This window comes from Poecilia formosa, unplaced genomic scaffold (assembly GCF_000485575.1).
Source record: "Poecilia formosa unplaced genomic scaffold, Poecilia_formosa-5.1.2 Scaffold159, whole genome shotgun sequence".
Lineage (NCBI taxonomy): Eukaryota > Metazoa > Chordata > Actinopteri > Cyprinodontiformes > Poeciliidae > Poecilia > Poecilia formosa.
In genome coordinates this window covers 1,239,815-1,261,135 of record NW_006800098.1, presented here as the reverse complement: position 1 = coordinate 1,261,135, position 21,321 = coordinate 1,239,815, and the positions used below count along the sequence as shown (strand labels likewise).

The 21,321-nt window shown below is 39.3% G+C and overlaps 1 protein-coding gene across 15 annotated transcripts in view; it reads right to left on the bottom strand.

Annotated features, from left to right (window-relative positions):
• The window catches only part of erc1b (ELKS/RAB6-interacting/CAST family member 1b), a 126,674-nt gene that overhangs the window by 71,450 nt on the left and 33,903 nt on the right, over window positions 1–21,321 (bottom strand). For 5 of the 15 annotated variants that reach the window (XR_001663657.1, XM_016677586.1, XM_016677588.1 and 2 more), the window contains 7 exons: window positions 21,110–21,277; window positions 17,569–17,706; window positions 16,345–16,485; window positions 13,741–13,881; window positions 11,935–12,128; window positions 11,413–11,514; window positions 7,054–7,065 (listed from right to left, as the gene is read on the bottom strand). Coding sequence is in view for 12 of the 15 variants with exons in the window: in XM_016677586.1 (XP_016533072.1) it covers window positions 7,054–7,065; window positions 11,413–11,514; window positions 11,935–12,128; window positions 13,741–13,881; window positions 16,345–16,485; window positions 17,569–17,706; window positions 21,110–21,277 (896 nt within the window). In the remaining 3 variants the exon portion in view is untranslated. The remainder of the gene's footprint in view (window positions 1–7,053; window positions 7,066–11,412; window positions 11,515–11,934; window positions 12,129–13,740; window positions 13,882–16,344; window positions 16,486–17,568; window positions 17,707–21,109; window positions 21,278–21,321) is intronic. The other 10 variants (XR_477145.2, XM_016677591.1, XM_007564473.2 and 7 more) reach the window with 2 other exon arrangements.

Genomic DNA, 21,321 nt, shown 5'->3' with positions numbered 1-21,321 from the left:
TTTTCAGACACACTGACAATCATTTTTAGAAATGGGTGGCGATGAATTCACAAAACACTCTAGTTTTAGTGAAAACTAAAGCAGTTTTCACTAAAACACCAAGACACACATATCTATTAAAAGCAACAGGTGTAGAAAATTACTGGCAACTGGCCAACGATTAAGAAAAACATCTTATGTCAAGGAGCTGTCTCATGTTTGAGATGACATCTCTGCACCAACACTTTGAAGAGGACGTATCGAATGTAGAGCTACAAATTGTGAAAAGCTAAGCAACTGATTCATTTAAAGGTAAAACCAGTCACTTGATAAATTAATAAAACGGGTTTTTATTCTGAGTTTTTAATCGCAAGAGGCTACTTTAGTCTCTCATCGTAAGAAACAAAGTTAAATTTACACGTTACTTTACACCTGAATCTGTATGGGCTATGAGTTTCCTGCTGTTTATTTGGATGGTAAATTGTTTTAAGGACTCGAGAACCAGTCAAGATTTTAGTCTGATTTTTTTGAGCAAACCAAGAATCAGACATCTTTTCTCTTTTCGTAAGTCCGAACATTGTTTTTTTATATTTGCTGAAAGTCCTTTTGTGTTTTTCCCATCTGAAATATTAACTTGAACCGCTAAATAAAAACTATGATATTTATAGTGTTATCTGTGGCTCTGTCGCAATTTTTCAATGAAGTGGATAAAATCCTTTTCAATGCTTTCGCAGGCTTTTAGTTAACCGGATGAGCAATCTTTATCAGTCGTTTCTGTCAAATAAACCGGGTAGATGAAAGCTTATTTTAAAATAAGAGTTTGAAATTGAGATATAACTTGATTCTTACCTTTAGGACTCATCTTATTACACAGTGTTCAAAAATAATAGCATAAACGTACCTCACACCAGACATGATAACGTGACTGTTCTTTGAAAAAGAGAAATTTCAAAGCGCTTAAATGTCACAAAATCTCGTTTTGTTACAATTTTAATATGCAGTTAATGTTTTTTTGTTTTTTTTAATCTAATAATTTTAGGAGCAGATCTGCCTTTGGATGCCATTTCTGAATTGAACTCTGATTCTTCCATACCCAATGAACAAATGGCTTCCTGAATTTGCTCCAGTGTTATTTGTCACAGAAAGTGTAAACAGGTCTGAAATTTCATACAACCTTCGAGTCCCAACATATCTCAGATTTACTCTCAGACGTAACCATCTTTGAAAGTGCTTTTAGTTCGCTTTGCTCAGTGCACAGCAAAAAAAAAAAAAAATGATAAATGTATTCAAATATATAACTATTTTATTACAAGCCTTTGCTTTCATCTTCCTTGTCTGTGTAAGCCATAAACTGCCTTCTAAAGTTACTCAAAGTAACAGGAGTAATCCATCAAGTGGCTTTTATATCAATATCGCTGCCAGAAAAGTTGAGAAATGATACTGGCAAAAAAGGGTAGCATAAAATCTGTTTGCTAAGAGGTCCAGAGGGCCTAATTCCAAACTGTCCTGAGATATCTGGGAGAAGAGAAATTGAAAAAGCACCGATGCAGCCAAAACTGCTCAGCCGCACCTGCATGTTCAAAGCTCGCAAAATAATCATCAGGGGTTGTGTGTGTGTGTGTGTGTGTGTGTGTGTGTGTGTGTGTGTGTGTGTGTGTGTGTATTTAAGTTTCTAACTTATAGGTTTGCGTTTTTGGACGAGCCGTGTGCAGCTCTTGCGTTTACATCCAAAGCCGAGTACGAATGTTAAGCGAGAATGCAGATGTAGTAAGTGAGCTCTCTCGTTTGTTATTTTGTTCCCTTTGTTAGGCCATGATTTTAGCTTCCATGTTCAGTAACTGTGGGATACGGTTATTTCAATATTTGGGGTTCAGTTTTGTCCTATACGCCCGGCCTGCGTGTAACAGGTCATAAACAGGCAGGAATGTTCCTATTGGAGGATTTCCAGGAAGCCCCAAACATCTGGTTGGATCGCTGAGGTTTCCTAACTCCACGCTACATTTGCTGTATATATATATATAAGAGTGTATAGGCAAGTGGAAAACAATTTTCCCATTGACTCAACACTCTTTCTGCTTTCACACTTATTTTTTTCTTGCTTTTTAAGGACAATGAACATTTGTTTAAATACCAGCCTGGAATATTTTGACATATTTTTAAGCTCACCTGAACTGGCTGTTTTGACCCACTTTTCAAATCTGTTTCCTTGAAAGTTTTGGCAGTGACTGAACTCCCTCAACTGAGTAACCAGCGATCTGCAGGTCAAAAAAACCTAAACATTTTCAAACTAAACTAACCGATCGCCCTCAAAACAAGATATTTGTTTTGCTTTTTGTGGTTAATGTTTACTGCATTTAATGGTTTGATTAAGACAAACCTCACAAAAACCAGTCTGTATATCTTATCGAAATGAAACAGTATTGGACAAAGCGGGCTGCAGGGGTCAGAGTACATTTATTTGTCCCAAAGCGTAAAACTTCCGGCTTTAAATAACACAGTGGTAGCAGTGCAAACCAAGTGGGGTGTAAGGCTAGCCATTCTGACTAATATTTTCTAATAAGGTAGTTAAATGCGCCAGTAGGAATTTATAGATCCCATTAGACACCAAATACACGCCACCAGTCGCTCAAGTGGGCCCACACCAGATGAGAGGACGGGCGCACCGGAAATAAGGCGCAGTCCTGCACTTTTCTCCTGCATGTGTGTTGCTTCTATAATAGGATAAAAGTTCAAATAAACACTTTAACCCTGCAATTTTTTTTATTAAGCTTAATGTGCACAGAAGTCACATTAAATGAAGGGTTGGGTAGGAAACGGTGAGCTTTAAAAGGGTCATTGCCTTTGATTTTTCTGAAATATGTGGATGTTATGAATTATAACTTCAAAGTAGAAATTGAACAGCTTAACTTAAAAGTTACTGATGAGTTGAAGTTCTTTAGGTAGGCCTGAAGAAGTTCATATAATGAGATTGACATACTGGCATGTTACATGCTTGAGGCAATTCTTGCATCATTCTTTAAATTAAATGCAATGCTTCATTTTTTTTATTTTTTATATGATCTGATCTCTGAGCTTCTTGCTGAAATCTATTTTCTTATAAAATGTTTGGTCCCTGTTACTGTTTTACTGTGATATACAGCCCAAACAAATAAAATATATAAAAAATAATACTTTTCTGATAGGAATAAATTTTCACTGGAGCTTTTTTTTTTTTTTTTTTCCCATGTAGCACCGCCCTGTAAACCCAGTGGCCCCCGTTCATCTGCGGCCCACTGCTTCAAAGTTGTTTAAATATGTAAAATATCTGCTTCTTTCCTCCTGCAAAAATAATTTTGAGACAACTGAAGCTAATCGCCGGAGGAACCGGAATTTACAGGAGAATTTCCCGAACCGCAGTGCTGTAAACACAACATGGGAACCGGCGCACACACACACATACAGAGGCAAAGAGCAAACATGCACGGTTAAAACGTTTTCCCGACGCACGGAGAGAGTTTCTCTGGGTCGGACCACACGCAAAAACCAAACTCACACATAACACAACGCAAACACCCAATGTCCATGTGCCAAGATTCACACAGATGTAAACACATACTGTACAAACAAGATGGGGTCCTCAGTAAATATATAACATGTGCTAAGATTAACCCACACTGGTATACTTGTTAACCGTCTTTAGTTTTTTTTGGCTCTAAATCCCTCCGAAACACAAAAAGACACTTTTGGACTCGTTGCAAACGAATACAGAGAACATAAAAAGAAAAAAAACAACACTAAACTTCATGGCAGTGAAAAATACAGATTATTGCTTTTAATTAGCAGGAAAACACACGTGCAATCAGAGAAATTTCAGCAAACTTTCCAACCGCCCTCATTAGCATGCTGCTCGTACCCGGGCAGCCACATAAAGGTGATATTAATATTACATTTGGACTCCTGTATAAATATTTGATCAAAAAATGCTTGTGGGCCTCATGTATGTTTACTGCTAGTAGTTCGCCCAAAATTAACATCAAGCATTTCCTTTTAACCGCAGGGAACTCGGTACTTCCTTTGGAAAAAAAAAAAAGAAAAAAAGGAGGAAAATATGAATTTGGGTTTCTTGTTATAGAAAAAGAAGATTAAAAACCATGATTCAAAGCATAATAGAAACATCTTACCAACTATATAGTGTGGTAATAAACCTTACAAAAAAAAATTTAAAGATGAAGAAGAAAACAACTTGCTACATAAATTCATTAATGACTGTAGAAAAGAGATTAGGACTAAATAAATTAGTGCATGCAATGCTGGCCACATTTATTGACACGCCTGGTAAAAATAAGGGAGAAGTCTTAAAAATATATATATATTTTAGTAACAAAAACAAAGAATTCATTGGCAACCTGCAATCCTCTTGAAACGAATTTAAGTAAAGCAATTTGTAAAATTTCTAAAAAATTTCTATTATCTGATTTTCCAGTGACTTCTACTCAGTAATTCACGACTTTTCTTCTGGTTTTTTTGGGTATAAATATAGCAGTTTGTGTGTGTGTGTGTGTGCGCGTGTGTGTTTGACGTTATCACGCAAAATGGGAAGGATAAATAAACATAAGGTAGTTGTCCATATATCTTTATAAGTTGAGAAATATCTACAAGAAAACATTTGCTCTCCTCAACTTCCCCAAATATCAATCAAGCAACCGTGACTAACGAGACTGGAAAAGTCCAAGTTTACCTTGCTACCAAGCACAGGAGGAGTGTTGTAATGAAGCTGGTAAAAATCATAAAAACCCAAAAGTCAAGTGTTTGATAACTGTGCAGACGATTGGCATCTTTAAGTCAACACATTTCTAAATCATTCATTAAATCCTATTTCTGTCCGTTCCTTTCTAAATCCATTTTCTCATCTTCATAATGTCATGTTCAAGTCATGAAGGAGTCTGTCTCGGCTTCTTGTTTTGCTTTTATCGTTCAGCAACAGATAAATGTAATCTAGATTTGTTCTGGACAGATGGACTGAGGAAATATTTGCTGCCTCTGTCGACACGTGTGCCAATAAAACGGCACAGAAACAGAAAACTACAAAGTTTCGCTTTTTAATACAGTTTTGTTGTGCATTTGATCTTCACACGTTCCTCACTATTTTAGATTATCGTCCCAAAGCTGTGAAATAAAACATATTTGGTGGTGAATATTGTTTACACGGGGAACAAAGACAGGAACATTCAGGTTTTCTACGCAGCAAATCGCAATCTTGCCTCGGACACCAAAACGACTGGAGTCTGCTCTGACTTCAAACATTAAATAACAACAAAGTACTTCTAATTGCATGCAAAACACACACACACACACACACACACAAAGAAAAGGTTGATTACATTGTAATATTAAAGTAAAAATAGAAGCAATGAGCAGCGTAAATTCCACCGCAGACTTTTATTTTTGAACCAACAACAGCCTCTTCGTTTTCTTTAAAAGTGTGAGTGAATTTAATGAGTTAAATCTCAGTAGTTTTCAGCGCTTTGGGGTTTTCAGCTAATTGCTGCCAAATTCATTCTCAGATGTGTTCTTGTACATGTGTGCAGCACGAAACAACAACAATAAAAAAAATAAAAAATAAAAAAAAAGAAGAAGAAAAGCACCATGCTTACTTTGTGATAGCGTGAGTGGGCCTATACTTGCTGTCATCCAAAAGCTGACAAATCCCTGCACAACCTCAACGCTCAGGACCTCCACTAGATCAAACACACACACACACGCGCATACAAGCGCGCAAACAAAGAGAAGCCCTGCAATCCCGTTTTAAGCTCTGGAAACCTTGAAGTCAGACGTTTGCTGAGTTTCTCAGCTCAGATCAAAACAAGAAATAGAAAATACAGAAGAGAGGAAGAAAAAAAAAACTCTCTCCGTCATCTAGCAGAAAGTGAGATTGTGCTAACTTTTTTGTTTGCTTTTTTCCCCCCCCTTTTCTGTAGCGGAATCACAAAGCTGCAGAAAACCGGCAATGAAAAGGCAGACAAGATGCCAGGGGACTCATGGCGTTAGAAGTTGGTGGGGGGGAAAAAAAAAAAAAAAAAAAAGAAACAGCAAAGGAAGGGCTGTTTCTTTGCCCTTCCTTTGCAAAGGAAGGGCAAAGGAAGGGCACTGGTACTGTGGATATTGTTAAATATCCACAGTACCAGTACTGTGGATATTTAACAACACGTCTGAGCGCACAAAACAGTCAGAACAGGAGATTTATGTAAAAACCAGAAGGAAGAAGTGGTTATTATGTGGTTGATTGCAATGTGTAGGTCAGAAAGTTTATAGGATTTCGATATGTCTGTAAAACAGGAGCGTATTCAGACCCCAGATATCGCATACTGAAATGTCATTAGATGGTGACCTCTGGAGAGGAGATGGAAGACCCTAAAAGTCAAAGAAAATTCTAGCTCTTAGCTGCAATCGATGCTGTTATATTACAGTATTTTTATGAATATCAGGCAGCAGAATGTTCTAACCAGAAAAATAAAAAGAAAACATTTTAACTTGAGGACTACATGCTGTGCAGAACTCATAGCAATCAGTCTTAATGTGGATGTTTTCAAGTATCTCTAAAAAAGAAAAGCTAAACACCTACTTTTAATATATTAAAATATATATAATAATATAAATTTACCTGTTTTAATAAAATAAATAGTAGTTGTGAGCTTAGATACACCTACAGACAAGGCAAGATAAGAACCTGTCCACAAAGAAAATGGCTGAACATCTCTATTATTATTTTTGATAAAATCGATGGTAAATGCTAAAGAGACCAGGGCAGGTGTTATATAACAGAGAGAGAGAAAGAAACAACAATGTTTCCTGTTCAAAAAGGCGGCGATGTGACAGAGAGAGTGAAGAACAAGTCAAGGTGTCTCCTTCAAAAACATGAAAGACATGATGAGAATTATCAGACGCGGAGTTTATGACAGAGTGAAAGAGTGTCTCTATGCAAGGACACGCAGTTTGACAATGAAGGAGAGAGATGAAGAAGGAAAAAGAAAAAAAGAAAAAAGAAAAACGCAGGGAGACGGGGCTTTGGAAGAAAGATAGGCGTGCGGTACTAACCTTGAGGCAAGACTGGGTAGCGCAGCAGAAAACGTGGCATCATAAAGATAAAAGAAAGACGGAGAGAAGGAAAAGGGAAAGGTGAGAGAGGGGAAAGAAGAGTTGAGCACTGGGTTAGCCGGCTTGATCAATCTTCAAAGAACAGGAAAGACAGCAGAGCTGACAGAGAAACATCATTAACCAAAGAGAGACAGCTGACGGACATTTATACAAAGAGACAGACACGACTGGGCAGACAGACAGACAGACAGACAGATAGACAGGCAGGCAGGCAGACAGTCACCAGATGGCTTCTTGCTCTATTTTGTAAATTAACATTTAAGTAATGAGAGCCCTACTTTCCTCAAATCACCCCTACGCCAATAAAACTGCAGTAAATTAGCCAATCAAAGCATGAGATGGGTCCAAGTTCAATATTATTATTTCTTGAATGGACTGCACTGGTTATTGAAATTCCCACACTGACAGCATGCACTCTGGGGATCTGAGAGCCTTTGCTGAATTTCATGCAACTTTCAAGGTATAAAAAAAATACAAAAATTAAAAAGTAATTTCCCAGTGTCCATAAATCGGCTCACATGCTTAAGTTGGCGAAGCCCCAACTCCAGCGTGATTTTATGCTTGAGAACATGCTAATGACAACATGTCAGAGACAGGTTGGTCCATGGCCGAACAATGCAGCTATAAAAATCGGTGGATTTCTCATTAGTTGCGCTTAGAGGCACAAACCTGCCCCAACCCTGTTGGGTTTCTTGCATCTCCACCCATTAATAAATGACTTTTCTGTTTTTCTTCCTCTACCACCTTTCTTTCACTTCCTCTGCTGCTCCCCCCTCTCTCTGTTTTCCACTCGTCCTTCCAAATCCTTTATTTTGGCCATTGGGGCAGATTTTCAGCTCCATTTCCCCTCAGTGTGAAGTCACTTTAGTCTGCTCCAATTACCGTCCCAGTTCCTGAAATAAATAATCTGGTACCAGTACAGCTGGATTTTCACGAGAGGGGAAGAGAGAGGCTGATTTTTGCTCTTGTTGCTCTCGTGTTTAAACTGCAGCTGAACTTTTTTTTTTTTTATTAGACTTGTTCCCGCGGCTCGACCGGAGCCCGGAGTCAGCCCCGGCCTGGCCAGGCTAAGAGCAGGCCAGAGGCGTTTCTATTCTTCTCTGACATACCTGTTAGCTACCTGTCAGGCGAAAAGCCCCAAAAAGACACAACATTATTCCCAGAAAAGCTACGGATAAATTCCCCATCTGTACATGTAGTGTTACTGGGTCAGGTCTGAAGAGTTAAGGAAGCTTATTTGTGGAATAAAATATATTTACCTGCAAGGATCCTGCTGGGATAACATGTTAATACATAGAGGCATTTTGGCTCAACAATTACATGAGCCAAAACTGAAAGAGTGAAAGGAGTGAGAAAAAAAAAAAGTGTTTTTGAGAAACTTGGGTGGAAGATCAACACAGCAGACCATAAATGTGAAGTAGAAGAGAAACGATTCATGATTTTTCAAAACGTTTGTCATGCATGATGTGTATTTTATCGACTCCGATAAGCCAAATAAATCTAGTTCAATTAACTGCCTTTAGAAGTAAATATAATTTCAGGTGTTCTGTGAAGAAAAGCATAACAATCTCTATTTTCTATTTACCTAAAGTCGTCTTAGGCACACTGAAAATATGTGAAAGAAGGAGAACTGGTCACAAAAGACCAGATCCAGTCAAAGTTCAGCACTAAATTCAATTGATAAAATACTGCAAGATCCAAATAAAATGCATTGAATTTTTCAGTTAAAGTGAGAAAAACCTGAAAAGTATCTGTTGGTTTTCAAAAAAACAAAACAAAACTAAATTTACTCAAATTTAAACTGAAGGTCCAATGTGGCAAACAAAGACAAATGATGGTCATATTTAGACATAAATAAGAACTTTAAAATTAAAATGTTCATTCTAATTCCAGATTTGTCGATATTATGTAGGAACCCTGAAGACTCTTGGATAGTTTTAGACAACAAAATTCTGCACAAAATGTAACTAATGCAAATAAAATTCCTATTGTGGAGAACTGTCTTTGAACAAGTTATCTCTGCAGCCGTCTTTGTCGGCATGTAATGTTTGTCAAAATGTAACATTTGTTGCTTGTTTCATATTTGGTTACTGTGTTATGTTTCTATCGTGGAACTGCCTTGTTGCTGAAAAGTGTTAATACAAATAAACTTGGTAGGTGAGAAATGGAGTCGGAGATAAAAAAATAAAAAAAAATTGCTAGTTGGTCCTTGTAGACTAACTAAAACAATGGTATTTGAATTATAAGATAAATCTATAAGATATGGGAAAGTGTTGCGTGAGATGGCGTAGAAATGGTCACAGTAAATTTGAATTCTGGATGATTCCTCTACAAGCCTAGCAGTCCTCACAGCAAGGGCTCTGAAAGCAAATCTAGCTCAACAGAGAATAAAAAAGAGGGTTGGAACTGACTGGTTAATTCGCTTTAATTGGACAAACTCACAATTGTTTTCAGAGCGCAGTGTTTTCATCAGAGTCCTAATCTGGAGAATAAAGACACAGCGGTTTCAGAAGGATTCAGAGGAATGTGAATTAAATCAGTATGCTGCAGCCCTCTTTTCTTCTCTGGAAGTTTGTTGTTTTAGCCCCCTTCAATGTGATTTTGTTGGAACATTAGCAAAGTATTTAAATTTTCTTTTATGCTTAATTAAGATGCTTCTCTCTGCCTATGGCTGTCTTTCGAACAACCTAAAAATCCAGGTGTTTATTAGGACTTACTGTTCTCCCACAGGGTCAGTTAAACACCATATAAGCCAACGTTCGATAGAAGAATGTCACATCAAAGAGATGATCAAAGAGATATGACAGGGAGTCCCACCAACATAACCTATAACATTCCTACAATCACAAGGATGGTGAGCACATCAAAAGACACAGATACAGATACAGATGGGAAAAGCGATCATTTCTTAGATTAAATATTAAAAGGAGCAGACCAATAAAATTAGAGTCCAAACACATTCCTTATGTATGTTTGCCAGCACTTTCTTTTCAGAGATTCTGGTGATTCTGGGACAGAAGGACGACTTTTTCAAACTCTTCATGACACGCAATAATCCTGCTTGTTTTGTTTTTGTTTTCCATGATGATTTTGCTCCTTTTTCCATGACGGACATGGAATGAAAACAGGTCCATAAACAACTAAAATCTGATAGTCCATGAAATATTCAGGGACACAAAGTAGAACAGATTTAGGACGGCATGCACAGACGAAACACGTAGACAAGACATCAGAATAGAGAATGTGAGCTCTGGAAGAAATTACAGATGTGACTAGTCTAAAATTATGTAGGAAAGTGGTTAGAAACAGCAGTTTGCTGCTACAAACAAAAAAAACAACAAAAAAACATAATATTAGTGAGCAATTTAGATTCCTACGAGAAGAACGATGTGTTAAAACTCTGCAAGTCAAGCATCCTCAGCTGAATGTAAGTGGAACGGAAAACGAAATAAAAAGAGTTGCATCACTGACAAGTACAGAGGCTCAAAGGGTGTCAGGCCGTGCAGCAGCAGCGGTGCCAGGCTGTGCCTCATTTTACAAACTCTTAGGAGCCGCTTGGCTTGTCATGCCGCAGTAACAGACGACCCAAACCTCTGCTAATGTGTGGTGTGTGTCAGAGTACAAGTGAGTCCAATTTCTGGATTTGAGAGACATAACTGTCCAAATATGCAATAAAATAATGATTTCTTAGCAGCGAGCCAATGCTACAACTCTTTGTTGGTTATTAGTGAGCGCACTGAGCCCTGCCCATGTGGAAAAGACGTATATATCCCCTTAGACTGTGTTTTTGAAAATGTATGCAGCTTATAATAAATTGCAGCCAGCTTAACCTTAGTTGATTTCAACGATAAAAATTTGAGATAAAGCCACAGAATGATTTTGCAGATAAATCATTCACAATTGCCTGCAAAAGTATTCACAGGCCTGAACTTTTTCACATTTTGTTGCATTAAACCACAAACTCCAACACACTTTATTGGGCTATTATGTGATTATATATATATATATAATCCAACCTCCAGAGAAGAATGGGTGAAAATGTATTCACCACTAGACTTGCAAAGCTGGTAGAGACAAAATCCCAGCAAAATGCATTGACGCGTGTGGCCTGTAAAGTGACAAAATGCTCTAAAGTTAAACATGTGGCGTTTTGCAAGATCATAACTTGTGTTACTTATGTCACTTTTCCACATGGGGGATTGTTATTTTCGTGCCTTTGTATCCGATCCCTTGACAGGCAAAGTGAGTTTTAGCGTGCAGTAGTCTCAAGCTAACTGACACGGGCCACCAGCCACTCACGTGCCCAGGTAGTCCCACACCAGCCCCCCCATTGGCTGCTGAGAGGCAGCGGGGGGAGGGGCCTGCTTTTGCGACTGCCACAGATGAGAGGCTGACGGATTTCTGAGGTGAAATGAGTGGACGCACGCACACACACACACACAAGCAAATGTAATCGCTCGCACACATTCAAAGTTGCACGATTGTTAACAAGTGCAAACACACACATGGGAAGAGTTGAAAGATGGCATGAAAAGGGAAGGAGAAAAGGGAAAAGGGAAAAAGAAGGTGGTGAGTGATAAATAATGAGTTATTCAGACCGAGATGTTTAACCTGAACTCTGGCATTGTGTTGGCTGAAACTGAGCAGATGAGGAGGGAATGGAAAACTACGTTTTTTCTTAAAATTAGCCAGTTTTTTTTCTTCAGACTTCTATTTTGGAACAGGAAGGAAAACGTTTTAGATCCATGTTGGTGGGGGGGGTGAGGGGGGGAAAAAGGAATTTATTTTGTTTTTGTACCTAATCTAATTCCTCTCTCTTACCTCTCCAGTTCATGGATCTTTTTCTCCTTGTCGTTCTTTTCATTTTCCATCTCCCTGAGGATCTCCAGGAGTCGCTCCACCTCAGACTGGGCCTTCCCGGCCTCCTCTCTACACCGGGTCACTTCCTGCTCCAGGGACGAGATGCGTTCGGTAAGTTCAGCGTTGGCCTGCGACTCCGCTGCCGCGCTTTGAGCCTGGAACAGAAACTGCTATTAAAAATAAACGGAGGATTGGCTTTCGAAACGAGCGGATCAAAACATTCGGCGCAGAATGAATGTGCTTGGCCCGACGTGCCGGGAGGTGAAAAATATACATCCTCAGGGGGCTAATGGAGCCACAAATAAGAAAAATAAAAAAAATTATAACAAATGAGCGGCCGTGCTGCTCCTATGTTCTCATCAGAGCACAGAGGGAGGCGGGTGATGTTTAAAAAAACACTCACCGTGAATGCCCTATTTTATGTTACATTTTTTGGCTGTTTAAGGATACATTTGGACTGGGTTTTTTAACAGTGGAAAGATAATACAGCAAATAAGCACCTACCCCCCACCCCCACCATAAACCGTATTCTGGATTTTAAGCAAAATCTACAAATATTCAAAAACGCGTTTTGTACTGAACAAGTCTGGTCTTCTTTTCTTATGAACGTCACAGCTGCAGCATTAAGCTTCCATTAATTATTGTTTGAGGGGCAACGATTACGAATGATTTATTAAAAAAAAACAAACTCTTGCTAAATGTTCCAAGTTTTCTGCATTTTTCAGAGTGAGATTGTGTTACAGGAATATCTTTTTTTTTTTTTTATCTTCTTCAGTAGGACTCCACATCCTCCACAGCCAACGACTGTGTAGGGTTGCCGTATTCAAGTCTGAAATATTGTTTGTGTCTTTTAGCTGGGCTAAGTTCAAGCTGAAACCCCGGCATGTGTTTTTTTTATTTTAATTGTCATGGACGTGGTAATACCGCTCAATTCAACGGGCAAATTATAGCCAGTCGAAGTGGTTTTTGTCTTTCTTTTGGCTCGGCCGAGCTGATGGAACAGAAAATTGGTTGCAAGGGGAAAAAAAAAAAATAAAAAATAGATAAAACAAAGAAAAATAAAACAGGTTATAACCAGCTTAGAGGTTAGAACAGCTGTGTGTTTTCCCAGAAGTAAATGTTGCTCTTGGGACAGATTGACGTTATGTGTGTGTGTGTGTGTGTGTGTGTGTGTGTGTGTGTGTGTGTGCACGCCTTGGTCCCACAATACATAAACCCCTATTAGTTTTGGAAGTGGACGGCGATTTTAACAGCTCCTTACGTGGAGAGGAAATGTTTGGGTGGCTGGTGATATACGGAGATCTTTGTGGCGGAAAGAAATACGGCGGAAAGTCACGCGTCTTTTCTCCGACCATTGTGTGGAAAAGAAAGAAACTGAGAAATAAAGGCTGATGAGGGGAAACACCACAGATGCACTGACACGTTCATACATATTCCTCTTTTCTCTGTTTCTCACATTTTTTTCACATGTTCTCACACACACACACACATACGCACGCAGCCAAACACATTCAGGGTGTGATGGTGGTGTTGTCTTCTAGAGTCTGTGAAAATGACTGTAAGGCTTTCAGCAGGCTGTCACACACACACATTTTACAGACTGCTGTGAGGGAAAAGATATCTGTTATGCAGGCGCGCGCACGCACGCACACACACACACGCGCATACAAACAAGTTTTCATCTCTTTCTCTGAAATAAGGGAAAATAAGTTAGGAAAGAAAACTGCAACTTTATCCTCTTTCATTATTAGGACAGCATCCGCAGACCTTTTTGAGCTGGTTCTCCAGTTTGATGCACTCTTCCTTTTTCTGTTCCAGGTTGATTTCCAGACTTTTCAGCCTGTTCTCCTTCTTTAGAGTCGAGGATGCGAGCGAGGAGGCCTTCTCCTTCAGGTCCAACACCGACGTCTGCAGTGAAATAGTGACCAGGACGAACACTTTGTCAACAGGAAATCTGAAATCCTAAAGGAAATTTCTTCTACTTGTACATTTGTTAGGATGAAACTGTTTTTACAGATTAAACATGTCCTTGAAATTGTTCCAATAACGAGAACATTTCTATTCTCAACATCAAAGTAAGGCATCTTAAGCTTGCCGACCAAGAATTGATTCCCCTTGAACATTTCCATATTTTTGTTGTGTTAAGGCTTCAAGCTTTAATGTATTTTATTTGTGTCAGTAGAAGCACATAAGTTCAAAGAAGTTCATAATTGGGAAGTGAGGGGGGTAGGGGGGAGGGGATATGTGGTTTTCCCAAGTATTTAATGAAACTGGTGCAGATTAGTATTCGCCCAGGCGGAGTCAACGTTTTATAAATTACAGAAGTAATTTACAAAGGTCCACAGTTTCAGTCTTTTAAGAAATCAAAATGGTTTTCTGAGTTCAGCTCTGCCCAGTTTCCTTGTCTCTGCAGAAGTAAAGCATTTCCTTCAGCAAGACGCTGACAAACTCCTTCCACTCTTCAGATGACAAACTAAACATCGATTAGTCACATGTATAAAGCCTGGGACAATATTTTAGACCCAAACTCTGCTGGCTCTATCCAATGTGTTCCTAGATATTTGTGATGCGGCCGCGTCACTAAAAGTCTCGATTAAACACACTCAAGTGTTTGCAACACAACAAAAAGTGAAAACAGTTATTTTACTACCTCATCTATTATGTATGCATTTGCATTTAAGAGCTAGTAGTAAAACTGATAAAAAAAATAAAAAAAATGATTTAAGGCCGGAAGTATTTCAGCTTATAAAAATATCACAACCTGCATATTTCCTGGCAGCGTCTCTCTCAACGAGATTGTTCCTTTGTGGAACATTAGCTGAGGCCTTTCTGTGTGAAATTTGCATGCTTTGTTTGCTGCAGGATGGATTTTCTCCAGGTGCTCCAGTTTCCTCTCACGGTCCTCAGCTATGCATGCAAGGCTGATTAGTTTTTCGAAATTGTGTGACCGTGCGGTAGTTGTCCGATTCTGTGACACGGCCAGGGTCTGTCTTGCCCCTTTAGCCTGAAGCCAAGTGGCTCAAAGTGGATTTATCCTTTTTCCACACTCGTATGATTAACTCTGTCCCCTGCTGGTTGTAATATTTCCCATGACCTGTCTCTTTTCTCACTTTTAGGCTCAATCCCTCCATCCGTAAAAAATCTCCCCCTCTCCTGTTCCTTTCTCGTTTTCTTTTTTCTTTTTTTTTTCTCCTCTTTTGGTGGAGGCAGTGAAACAGAAACCAGCAGGACCAGAAGGAGAGATGCTCAGACGTGTAATTTCACCCATGACTGACCTTACCAACTTCAGACTTCAGATCATCATGTTTGACTGGGCTTTGGTCAGAGAAACCTTCCTGCTTACTCAGAGTATATTTAGGTCTGTGTATACACTGGTGTTGTAGGACAAACCTCACGTCGGCGTTTGGCAGCCAAGAAAGGAATGCTTGTTCTCTTGGGAGATTTTCTGTGTACTTTACGACACAAAGACAGGTTTTCTGATTCCCCGCGATTGCTAAAATTAGCTTAAAAAGGACTTTTCACAGCGGCGGCTCTCTCTCGGTGACTCTTCAAAAGCAAAATCTGACAGCTGCGATTTTGTCGACTCATTTTAATTTTCAGCGAACAAGCGAAAACGAGTACATTTGACACAACTAAATGCAAGAAAGGTGAAAGAAAGAAAATATTGCCACTGATTCTGCCTCGAGCTTTACGTGACTTTCCCGTTGTCCTCCCCTTGCGCCGCGACTAGCACAGTTTTCTAACCTGTGTTTGCTTTCATCAGCGCTTGCACAGGTTACATTCAAATAATTTTAGAGCCTCGCAGAGTCCCTGTTATTTCCTCACGACCTACAATTGAAAGGTATATTTTATTTTTCTCGTTGCTTTAGTTAGTTATACAGTTTCAAATCCACGCTTCTATCTTTGGAGCGCATTAATGTCCATCTCATCAATGAATTCCCTCATGCATTTCCAGATTAACTACTTACTTGTGGTATGTTGAGCCTTATTATCCACTAATAAAACTAAGACTCCTGGAAATCTAATCATTCTAATTAATTGTGGTTTCAGTTAGCCATAACTTTCCTGCTGTGCTGCCCAGCAGCTGTAGGGTGAAAGCGAAGAAAAAGGAGCCAGAAAATGCTTTGTCGCTCTTCTTGTATTCCTCTGGCTCTGTTCTGCAGTCTTGCCTAGCTCACAAAGTCGTTATTGGGGAAAAAAAAAAAATCAGCTCAGATTATTGTTTCCATTAGCTGTGGCCTGTGAATTACCTACATTTAAATGGGATTCTACTTCTTTGTCCTGTGGCATATCAAATAGGTTCGTGGGAAAACTAATGGCATATCTTCAGATGTTTTCTGACCATAATCAACATGTTTGCGGTGACCGTACCTCGCGATCAGCCAGCTCAGCCTGGAGCAGAGAGACTTTTTCTCTCAACTCCTTCAGCTCCTTCTTGCTGGTCTCCATCTCGTCTCCCTTTTCTCTCTCCTCCTTTTCTCGCTGCTCCTTCAGCCGCTCGATAATCCGCTCCTGAATAAAGACGAGGAAGGAAAGCAGAAACGGAGCTAAGTTACAAAAGACAGGAGGAGGAAAGCGGACAATGTGAAGGGGCCGTGAAAAACGAGAAAAAGAGAATAAAACACCTCATACTGTCCAGGACGCATTCACAGTCACTCAATATCAAGTTTCTGTACTAATAAGTGTCACATTAAACTTTATGTACATGGCAGCTTTGACAGGATCTAACAGCCAACGGTGATTTTACACACGTAATGTGCTTTGGCGCAAGACGTAAAATTCGCAAGCACTAAAACAGAAAAGCTGACCTCTATAGCTGCAGAACAACTCAGTGGCCAGTTTAAAGAAAAAGCACAAAAGTTCGCGCACCTTTAAAAAAAACAAAAAAAACAAAAACAAATGATGCAAGAACCCAGAGTGCGCGCACAAACGAAGGTAAGGGAAGAAATGTCGAAAGGCTTGAGCTGAAAAACAGGGTATTTCAGAAAGCAGGGAAGGAACGGAAAGAAAAGAAAAAGGGAAGAAGCGGGAGTGTGTGAGCTCCGACATCCTGCCAACAATCACACACCTCGCCGACACCGTGTGTGTAAGTCACTGGTCAATTCCAAACCTGCTTCCTGTGTGTGTGTGAAAGCCTCAAAAAGATCGAGTTTATAGCCTAATAATCTGTAAGAGCATTAAAAGGAAAGCTAAAACATAACAGATTTTGGTTTCTGAGAGTTAAAGTCAAATCCCCTGAAAAAGCTGCCTGCAGAGTCATAAATCCGGTGCTGCAGTATCGTCTTGAACCTGAATGTTCACACATAAACAGTGATCAATGAGTAAATCTGAGCCATGTGGCTCCGTGCCTGTCGGCTCCTTGTGTTTTACAAAAACAGCCTGTGAATAATTTAATAAAATGACAGCTCGTGTAATTATCGGTGTATTTCCATTTATTCCGAGTCACCGGGTCAACATGTGGGTGGTCGGTGGTTTTGCTCATAAAGCTTTTATTAATGTAACCTTGCTCGGGCGCTGACCCGAGGCTGACCAGCGGTGGGTGTTCATGTATTCGTGTACGTGCATCTTTGTGTGTGTGTGTGTGTGTGTGTGTACTTTCTCAGCCAGAGCTTCCTCCAGCGTTCCCAGTGCGGTGTCTGTGTTTGACGTGTCCGTCTGCAAAGACTTGACTCTGTCTTTCAGACCGCTCAGCTGCTTCTCCTTATCCCGCAGCTGATCCTGGAGGTTCTCGATCTGTAGAGGGGAGGGAAGAAAAATAAATCATCAGCTGCTTTAGTTTTGATGCATATTTCATTACTGAATGCTAAAAATGATATTTTCTGGCAGGTGTATGGGCTCCAAGGGTTCCTAAAGTGAAGAATGTTACCAGCAAATTACACAAACTGACATGTCTAATTGAAAAATGAAGTTTTATGCCTCCATTCATCAGACAAAAAAACGTAACATGTTTTTTTTTTTTTTTGTTCACTCATGTAAATAACTTTCAAAAATGAACAAATTTGATATTCTGATGGCATGTGTTGAAGCTCGGAGAGTTTCCAAAGTAAATCACAGGAGCTAAAGTAGCATTAGCAAGAATTACATCATAAGCTAATGTGGCTAAATTTCACAAACTAATTAAGCTACGCTATAATAAACAGTAGTTTGTGTTTTATTCATAAGAATTGTGTTGTTTTTTTTTGTAACACAAAAAATAAATTAGCCAAGCTAGCATAGTTTGTTTTAGGGAACTTGTACACTAGCTACTAGGACTATGCTAATAAGGTAAATAGCATAGTTTTAACATTTGAACCGAATTGAACAACTAACTAAACCTTATGCTAAGTTTACTTATTACACCAGATTGTAATATTTGCTCAGCTCACTTGTGCATTTTACCACCTCGACAAAGAGTCATTGTCCGTTCCAGCTATGGAAAATTTGCCATATTGTCCTATCTTATTGCTAATTTGTATACTATCAGTTAGAAATGTACTAAATATCTAACTTGAATGCTTTTTGAATTTGAATTGAATGAAAAAAATCAACAGATTTGAATATATATTTAAAACTACCAGCCAGACTTTTGATATAAAGTCAATTAAATTCTCTTAAGATTCAAATTTGCTGCAACACAGACTGCTACAGGAGATCCTTGCTGCCCACAACTATCCCCATCTCCAAAAAAAGGGGCTGCGTCTACAGTTTATTTTTGTTTCACTACCTAAAGAGAAGATAAGGCAATGCACTGAACTGTAAGCTAAAAAAAAATAAAGTAAAGCTTATTTTTATTGCAACTTTCACTTCTTTTTGTTTCTTTTCTCCTATCCTCTCAAATTCATCGTAAAAGCAATTCATTTTCTCAATAAAAAAATGAATTGCTGACATAAAAATCTCTGACATAAAAAAGAACTGATTCTTGTTGAAAGCTTCAGGTGAACGAAAAAGGCAGAGAACTAGTGTTTCATACAACGCTTTGCTTCTTTTAACCCTCAAGCTCTTTCCCTCCACTCTCTCCCTTCTCAACCAATTTTCCTGTATATTGTAATTTTGATTTGGTGAAAGATTGATTTTGCCCTAAAACACCAAACTACCAGATACAGTCTAGCTGAAAAAATACAATAAATGGCCAAAAGGATTCATAGCCTTTGAAATTCCAACATTTTGTCCCGTTAGAAGCAAAACCTTCAATGTATTTTATTGGGACCAACACAAACACTGATAATGAGCAAAAGGTGCAACATTAAGGAAAAAAAAAACATTATGTAGTTTATGTGATGTCATATTACATGCAAATCAAAGTGGCAGATGTGTAAAAATTCTGTTTTCATTTCTAATTGTCTTTTATCATAAACAACTGACTCAAAAAAAAGGAGGGAAAAAATAGTCACCCCGATGTGCAACCTTTGACTTCTTTGCAGGTGGGAGATGCACGTTTCCAGTACCAGAGAAAAGAGCAAGCGTGTGTGTGTGTGTGTGTGTGGAATACAATAAAATATTTCCAGCACCTCATTAATCAACAGTTAACCTGACAGCTTGACTGACACATCTTCCTCCTCCTCCTCCTCCTTCTCACACTCCTGCACGCGCACGCACGCACACACACACACACACACACACACACACACACACACAGAGAGAGAGGAGCCCTCGCTGTTGACAGTGAGAGGCCATGTGACTCTTTGATCTCGACAGCACACGAGCGTCGCGCTTATATACATATAGAAACGCCGTCTGCGCGTTCTGCTCGTTCTATTTCAGTCCCGAGGAGATGGGAGATCACACGGTTATCTTCGCTGCTAATCAGCTGCAGGTTCGTGGTAATTTACTCACGAGAACAGAGAAGTTAAAACGTAGGAACGGGGTGGGAGATATGAAAACTGAGCGCAGGAATAGAGGGAGGAAATGTGGAAATCAAGGAGCAGAAAGCAGCGCCGTTTCTCTCTCTTTCTCCGACTCCAAACTGTATTCTATTTGAAGACAGCAGAGGTCATCATTTATTAAACAAGAGGAAGTCATTAGTATGCATCGGATTTTAAACACACCATGTCTCTCTCCTCCCCCTCCCTGTCCCTGCTTTATGTCTGCCGACTTGATTTTCCCTATTGATTAAGCTGTGCACATTTTCTACTTTGACATATTCTTCTGCAAGAGAAAGCGGGGGGCACAGGTGGGAAAAAAAAAAAGGAGAGTTGGTGGGAAATGGAGAGGCTTTTAAAGGAAACACAAAAATGTAAACAGGATCTCGTTTTCCAAAACTTGTCTCATCCACTGTCCTAAATAATATATGTTTGTATATTTTATACATTTGTGTATTATGAATGACTATCAAGATTCCCACAGAGATCCTTGGGCAAACGTCCAAACTATGTTCTGTCCTACACCTCCATCTAGTGGCCAACAGTACGCATTGCAACTTCTTTTCAGGGAAGAAAAAAAAAAAAAAAGATTTCTAGTCGCATGAAAAAAACCTCACAATTAAAAACTTTCAAATATTTTTAATTTAGAAAAAAACCTATAAGCTGTCCACAAAGGCTAGCTTTCTGATACTGTCTCACGCAGTGAGTGAAACTGTTTAAATTTAGCGGATAAACAGCAACTCACAAGTTCTTTACTTTGAAAAACAGCGTTAAAAGTTGCTCCATTTTCTCCACTGTTTAGACGTCTAATACCCAGGAATACATTAAAACACATTTATACAGTTGTAGAAAGCAGCCTAACATTATGCTTCTGGAATGACCTCAACCTTGATTCTACTGATGTCAAGGTTGCAATGTATGGGGTTATGTTTCAAAGTCAACAATGAGAAAGGAAACCAAGGAATTTAAATTACATCTTTCGATTCTGAGAAGAAAAGCGGTCAAATGTCCAGCGAGAATTATGGAAAAGGCTCGCTGAGGGCTGCAAAGATTGAGTCATTTCGCTGCAACTTGCTGAGGGACTTCCAAGTAGTACTGGTTGAAATGTATAATTCTGAGAAAATCAATAGTAATTCCAAGCCTTGTCTTTAAAATGCAAGAAAGATGCACTTTGCGTTATCATTTGACCATGGAAAAAGAACAGCTAGTTCGACGGCGTTGGTAAACTTCTCACTGAAACTGCACTTAAAACATCAGAGTTTAAATATCAGCGGGACGCAAACGATGAAGCTTCCCACCTTTTTCTGCAACACGTTCACTTTGCGCTCCTTGACATCCAGCATGTCTTTGAGGTCCGTGATCTCCCCCTGCTGGGTGCTTTTCTCCTCCGTCAGCTCCGACATCTGCTGGCTCTTTTTCGAGAGCAGAGACTCCTTCTCTTCCAGGCGAAGACGCAAGGCGTCCACCTGAGCGCAAGAAGAAGAGCAAGCGAGCGGAAATAAACGCTCGG